This window comes from Antrostomus carolinensis, unplaced genomic scaffold (genome assembly GCF_000700745.2).
Source record: "Antrostomus carolinensis isolate BGI_N321 unplaced genomic scaffold, ASM70074v2 Scaffold56183, whole genome shotgun sequence".
In the NCBI taxonomy this organism is placed as follows: domain Eukaryota; kingdom Metazoa; phylum Chordata; class Aves; order Caprimulgiformes; family Caprimulgidae; genus Antrostomus; species Antrostomus carolinensis.
This window is the reverse complement of record NW_010307006.1, coordinates 1-7,787: the sequence shown is the minus strand read 5'-3', so window position 1 is coordinate 7,787 and position 7,787 is coordinate 1. Positions and strand designations below refer to the sequence as shown.

Sequence of the window (7,787 nt, the reverse complement as noted above, 5' to 3'; positions counted from 1 at the left end):
GGGGGGGAGGGAGGGCAGACTGCAGTGTTAACAGATACTGTTAGGATCCCAAGAACAGATAGTTAGAATTCTTGAACCATTAACAGCTGCCACTACACAAAGCAGTATTTGTATTAGTTTTGCTTCTCACCTTTTAAAGTAACACATTCCTATTCCTATTCTATTAAATAGACATTACAAAGCACACAAGAAACACAGCAAAGATCTGCTAATTGTGTTGCAGGAACTTCACCTTCTGACCAACTATGCATTTTCGAAATGATCACAGCATTTTGCATCATGTCTCAAGGACATACCAAACGTCAGCTCAGCTAAATTTTCAGGATTTCCATGCTCCTTGAGCCAAATTCCTACTTTCCCAGCTTTTGCTCTTTGATTTATGTAATTGCTCTGTAGATGTTACAATGCCAACCTGAACTAGATTTAAGTAGGAATTGGAAACAGTTCAATGTGTGAATAGCAAATCCAGCAATCATGTTTTAAATGACCCTCCCCATTGCTCATGCAATGACGGTTATGACCGTGTTAGGGACAGAGTAATCTCCCAATTGTAAATGGACTTTAAAACCACAAAATTTAGAGGTAGAAATGTTATCGTAGGAAAAAAGGAGTGTCACCTATTCTAGCCACTCAGTTTCACTCTAAGCATAGTAATATTGCCAGGTGAGATACTTACTTTGGTGTACATCAAACATTAAAGTTGTTGTCTTCCTTACATCAAGCCACCATACTGTACCTGTTTTCTCTCAGTAATGGCATGTTTTGTGACAGTACATTTTAAATCCTCTCATTTTTTGTCCATCTATTCTTTTTTAAGCAATGATTTCTGAACACTTGACATGAAATGAGCCTGTACGGCTGCCTATTAAAGCATGCTACCTTCTTTCTCACGGTGGCACAGGAACTCGCTAAAGCAGAACCACTTGCATGGACTCAAGTAGTAGTGTTACCAGCTTCTGAAAATCACTCAGCATCAAAGGGGAAGTGAGCGCCTCTACTCATCTGCCCCCTTCACTGGCTTTGAGGACAATCAAATTACCTTCCTTGCCAGCTCAATGCTCACTGTAGTTCCCACACCCTAAAGCGCTGCCTCATTTCATGCCTCAGGACTGGAGTAACTCACATACCTAAAGGAGGAATTACCACATTTTGCAGCTTGCTTCCTCATCAGACCAGGAGCATTCGGGATTTGTTCTCTTCTCCATGAAAGCACTAAGCTAGAAGCCACAGCATAAAAGAAAACACCTTTTTGAGCTCAAATGATGGGTCACCCAGAAACTCTTGAGCAAGAATGAATGTTGTTTAATGCCAGATTTCCCCATTTGTGCAAGACAGCCAGTGTCACTGCTGCCCAAGGGAAACGGTGCAAGGAAGATTTTGATTCACTTCCGAGGCTATAGGTGGCTTAATGAAGAATACTGACTCACCACCTACACGAAGCAGAAACACTTTCCTACTACCTTGCCAGGGTTTAAGTGAGATGCACTGAAGGGGAGAGGCATTTTCACCATTTCACTTTAAAGTAGATATTTTACATCACATGAATCGCTGATAAAAGGACAGAACTTGTATTTGTGTCGAACATCAAAATGCAGGGAGGGACGCTTTTTTAAATACAGGAAAAGGCTAGGGGCAAATGCCAAATACAGCCCCAGATTCCAAGTTTTACCTTTTTTAATGGCAGAATGGTCATTTCTCCTTCACAATTTGCTATAGGACACTAACATTTTAAGTCAGTCCTGCATGCCACATGAGATGAGAAGGCATGTCTCTCTTTTGCCTTTTTAAGAACAAATTTATATTTGTTATACCAAATGCAGAAAAAAAAAAGTCAGGATGCTTAATACTAAAGCACAACCCTGAAAAGACAGCTCCACAGTTAGGTTAGAAACTGAGATACGAGCAATGCCAGATGGTTTTGCCATCGACTACTGCTACTACTGCAGACTAATGCAAAGCACGTGCTACAGCTGCAAAATACAGCAAGCATGCAAGTCTTCTGCAGTCTCTACTCTTCCATGAAGTTTAAGACATTTATCCAAACCATACTTTTGTAACATCTACAAAAGATCTAAGAAATAATCACACTTGTGATCTCAAATACACACCATCCATCCATCCTACAAAAAGTGGTGCTGACAGAGCCAGAGGGATTATGATGTTTGGGTTTTGTTGGTGGGTTCTTTAGAGTTACTGCAAACCTTGCACTTCACTGCACTTGCTCAGTATCTGGCACTACTGAAATCTGACTGGCTTTCCAGAGCAAACAAATCCAGAAGGATGCAAGTCATGCCAAGGAATTCCTGCTTCATTTGCACAGTAAAGAGCCGTTTCTCTTTTGCATAGCGGCCAAGGGAGACATCACACATGGCTCCAGTAACAGAAAAAGAAATCTTTGCTATTTATAGGAGTTCCAGGCAAGTTGGGTAAATCCAATCTAGGCCCTCCTTCTAACTAATTAATGAATTCACAACATAACCACTGTCATAACCACCTCATTTCAGAAAGCTAAGAATGTAGTCAATAAATGCAATTGTTATGCATCATTAACCAAGATCGGGTTGCTAAGGTAAGGCCAAGGCATTCTCATGCTGGCACTGGAAATCGGTTTTAGAAACAAGCTGTTACAAAGATCTACAAGCATGTGCAAAAAAGTAATTGTTAACATATTATTACCACAAAGACACGCAGAGATACTGAAAATAAGCATATATACTTCTTAATCTACTGAGGTCCGAGCTCAGTTCTTGTTTTGAGGAGTGCAACGTGTATTTTACTGAAGACCCCTGGGGGCTAATGAAGGAGGAGCAGTTCTCTGTGAAGTCTGACCTACCTCATGATCAGCATAAATAAAATCAAGGATTGTGTCAACAAGGGAGGTATTTCCACAACTGCAGCTGTAAACCTGCATTAAACTATCCTTGCAGTGTAACTTCTGTAGATAGTCCCTGGTACTCTCCCACATTTGAAATCCAAACGCAGAGAAAGTATTACCTGCAGTGACCAGAACTACACCATGTAATTTTTCTAGTCATTATGCTAAAATACAGCTTAACTAAAACAGCTTCAATTTAAAAAAAATATTACTTATCAGAAATTAACTAAAGACAGGAATCACCTCATTCCAGACGCAGAAAACAAAACTCCAATACTAAACGCACTCTGCAGAAGCATGGCTTTAGTCATGCCAGTATCTGCACGACTCCCTGGTTAAACAGTCAGTCATAGGGAAGTATGACCTGGCAGCTCAAATACAGCTGTTGTTCCATGCTTGGGATAGAAACAACATGGAGAAGTGTACAACAAAAAAGCCACTCAGGATCCATTAGGAAAGTGAGCCGATCAGGTAAAACTAACTTTACTCATCCTGGGATCCCTTCTTGTACTAGCACAGCTACAGGTACGCAACAGTGAAAAGCTCAAGCTTTCTAGGTATGATCAGGAAATGGCGAGAAACCGATTCATTTTCAGAACTATTTAGATCATAAAGCAATTGCAGGGACATTGGTATCAAGTCACATTTGAATAGGCACTTGACATGCTCCTTGTGCCTGATCCAGTTCATCTGGAGAGATGTGTGAAGTTGACCCAGTCAGAGGTGCTGCTTTCACACCCAGTCAAGCTTGAAGGACAATGTACTGGGACAAAGGGTGCCCAGTCAGCTAGCTGGTCTCAAGCACAAAACCAAATGCATTCCAAGAGCTCAAGTCTCTCACTAAAACAGTTATTTCAGCAAAAGAGGTTAAGTAGGATAAATTGTGATTTCCCCAGCATGAGAGGCAGAAAAAGAATCCCATTACACTGCAATAAACACAAGAGTTTGAGTCACCAATTTAATTTTATACAAGTCAAACTACACATTGTATAAAGAGTACAAGGCAGTTCTAATGTTTGCTATTGCATGTTACAAAAATCAATTTAGCTATAAAGGGGAATTTTGGGGATGAGTCCTATTCCACAATTTAAGTGACTTGGCAACTGTGGTTTAGCAAAGCCTTCATTAAGACTAGAACTCTAGCTCAGAGATTACAAGTCCATTAAAGTTCAGACTTACACACAACAGGATTATAGCTCTCCTAGTCTGAAGCAAAATGTTAACATAAATGAGTCAAAAGGGAGGGAAGACAAGTTTTTATTTACCTAGTTTTCATATCCAATAGGTAGAGGCTGACAAACCATACAACATACTAGTGACTTGGACCACATCCAAGAGACATGTTAGTGTCTGACAACAGAGTGACACTTTATATTCAAGCAAAAAAATGTCAGAAAGCTTTCATTCTTTCAAGTTTGAAACACAGGATTTTTCAGCAATACTGTATGATACAGGTTCCAGAGTACCTTTATTATTACCTTTAATACAGTCACAGTATTGGGGGGGGCAGGGAGGAAATGTTCTTTTGGCAGGTTAAGACACAAATGCTCCAACTCGAGTTTATTGCTGGTCAAAAATCTTCCTAGTACTGTTACCGGTTGATAAAGTTTGCAGCCTGCTTCCACAAATTAAAATAAACCAGAGAATTATCTGACCTGCCCAGCAAGGCAATCCTGCCTTTGGTAGCAAGCTGTAACCTATTAAGCTAATGATACCCATAGTTCTAAAACCATGAAAAAAATAGGAAAAAAAGATACTTTCAAAAAAGCCCAGAATTAAGCCTGTTTATATTCAGTTTATTTTTAATATAAAAACCACTTTGCACTTAAGAGTAGTTAAGTTACTCCTGCGGAAACACTATAAAATCAAACCTTTAGCTGAATTTCTACAAAAGGGGATTTTTCCTGCTTTGTACCATCATCCGATCTCGTATTTTCAAATTTGGGATACAAATTACACCTTTATGCCTCATTACTTAGTTCTTAGGCCATTCATTCCTGAAAGAGAAAAAACCAACTTGTGAAGTACTAACATAACACTAATGGCCTGACAAGTAGGAAAATGTTCCGTAATAGTGCGCAACATAAGAGGAGAGTTCTAGTCTTAATCTCTTGAACTAGATCTTGATCGTGAGCGAGATTTTGAACGAGATCTGGAGCGGGACCTCGATGCAGCTCTTTTGGGTGGTGACTCTGAACGAGCCTTGGCAGATGCTTGCTGCTGCGGAGAATTGGAACGAGACCTGCTCCTTGACCTGGATTTAGACTTAGCATCTCCTTTACCATTTTCTTTGGGAGATCGAGACCTGGACCTGGATCTGGATCGAGACTTCTCAGACTTCTCCTTGGATCTGCTGTGAGAGCGGGAACCCCTGTCAGACTTGGGTTTCGATTTGCTCTTTGATCTAGACTTCCTGCTTTTAGATCTGGAACGTGAGCGGTCTTTGCTTCGTGACCTGGATTTAGATCTTTCAAAAAGAGACAGAGTTCATTCTGCATGAACTGAAGCATACAATCAGCAGTTCCAAGAATCTACCAGTTAGTAAGTAGCAACTCCTGTACTAACAGAAAACAATGTATTGCTTACCGTGAGCGGCTTTTGGAGACACTACGGGACCTGCTGCGGCTGCTCCTACTTCTACGACTTCTGCTTCTAGACCGTCTTCTAGATCGTGACCTAGAAACATTTAAAATCCAGTTTGTCCCTTATGCTTTGTCTGGTGTGCCTTGCAGTGCTATCTAACAGAGAAAAGCTCCTGAAGAACTTCTCAAACAAGCATGGCCACAAGACGTATCATTAATCCACCTGGACTCAACAAACTGTCACTGAATTACATCTGATGTTTCACATGCGATGAATTCTCAAATCTGGCTTTGCTGTATTACATAAAATAATTCCTGCCACATTCTCAGGCATCGTGGTATTCCTAAAATATCAGCTGAAGGCAACCACTGCAGGTAGGGTTACCTATACCCACTCTTGGTCAGAGACTGATGTGTCCCAAAAGTTACCTTGATCTGCTGCCAGAGTATGATCGCCTATGGCTTGACCGTGGTTTGTCTTCAACCAATCTGATCTTCCTTCCATTTATCTCTGTGCCATCCAGTTTGTCCAGGGCACGCTTCATGTCCGAGTAGGATCGGAACTCAATCACTCCTTCATTTGTACGTTCTTTGTGAGCATCTGCATAGGTTACCTCACCAGCTTGCCTCATGAAATCCTTTAGAGAGTAGAGGAAGAATTAATTACATACCCATCCCACATGCTTACACTCTGCAAGTACATGAGCTTAAGACAAGTCTGAGCAAATGCAAGCAGCATTAACTGCATGTAAACGTGCATGCACAAGTACTTCTCAATTATTTCTACCTAATTCAAAATGAAAATTGGTATTAAAGGAAGTTACTGCTTCCTGCTAGTCACAACAGGCTCTACAATAGAACATTAATACATACTTTCAAATCCTGCCAACTACAGCGACTGGAAAGGTTTTCAACAATCAGTCTGTACTCTGTACGAACAGGCGGTCCGTATTTATCTCTTCCAGATTGTCTCCGACTGCTATAGCCGCCACCACCCCCACCTTTATTGTACAAAGAAATAAAGTTAGATTGTCTCCTAGCATGAAGAAAACTAAATGTTCTGAAAAAGTTAGTTAAACAGTTATATTTACTGGAGTAGGACTTTATTTCTCTAAGCCTCCAATAAACTTTGCAATTTTGCCATGATCTATATTAATGGCAAATCAAAACAGACTAAAATCCTACAAGTCTGTGCTCCTAAGATCTGTTAGAGAGTGACTGCTCCTTATTAGATTCACCTTGCTAAGTTTTATTTTACAGAACATTGTAAAATATAAAACTTAACTGATTACATGCATTTCTACATTTTACAAAAACGTTTACTAGTTACACTAAGTACTTACATCACAGTATGAGGTTTTTGGTGGTGGTTTGGCCACAAAACACGCAAGGTAACAGTCACCTAGTTCAGTTTAACCAGTTTTGTCTAACCCTTGGAATCCTCACCATCACCCTGCGTCTAATGGCAAAAGGCTGCTGTCGTCATGGCTTCCGGTAAGGTCAGCCAAAGGGTCATAGGGCAAGGGTCACACAATGTATGGAAAAGCCATGGCCAATCAGGAAAGGCAGTCATCTTAGCCTCAGTGGACACAGCCTCAGCCCCACTGGTCACTTTTAAATTGAAACATCAAGGACTTGTTAAAAAGTTTGAATTGAACATGCAACAATTTTAAACAACATACATTTGATTCTTTTCAAAAAGACAGATACCCACCCCCCCCAAATACCAAGCTTCTAGAAATTACTTAAAGATGAACCTTAGTACTTTTAATTACAGTACTAGGCCAGTTAAGTTCTATATAGCTCAGCTCAAGTAGCTACACAAGTTAGCTGAACACTGAAATATTTACAATATCCCCCACTTAGTACAAAAGATTCCTGGTTGAAAACCTCCCCCCACCCCTTCTCTATATTTAACTGAAACGTTCACATGAAAGTTCACAGCTGAGTGCATCCACCCCAATTATGCAATGGTATTTATCCATTAACATCAGTGACGCAACATCACTGTTTCATCTAAATGCTCCCAAGAACACTTGGAGCCCCTAAATTAGCAGGGCATATAGTTTTTAATTAACAAGAAGCCCTTTCAAGAAGACTGCAATTTTACAGCCAAAATTGCTTCACATATTTGCCCTCCTAAGTTTTTTAGTGGATATCGGAGTGCAACGCTGGTGCCAGGAGAAACGCCTGCAGCACCAAGGCAGCAGAGAGCTGGCTCCCAGCGATGCACCAGGTATCCCCCACCACCCTGCTCGCAGAGATAGCGACACGCCACCCCCCACAGCCCCACGGGACTCGGTCCCCTCCACTCCATCACCCCCGGCGCT

The 7,787-nt window shown here is 40.9% G+C and overlaps 1 protein-coding gene across 1 annotated transcript; it reads right to left on the bottom strand.

Annotated features, from left to right (window-relative positions):
- Nucleotides 1-3,821: 3,821 nt before the first annotated feature.
- Nucleotides 3,822-6,500, bottom strand: LOC104519958 (serine/arginine-rich splicing factor 6). The gene is given in 5 exon segments (XM_010165264.2): nucleotides 3,822-5,342; nucleotides 5,462-5,551; nucleotides 5,887-6,095; nucleotides 6,331-6,462; nucleotides 6,465-6,500. Coding segments are annotated over 5 exon segments (831 nt in total). The 3' UTR covers nucleotides 3,822-4,978.
- Nucleotides 6,501-7,787: the final 1,287 nt, after the last annotated feature.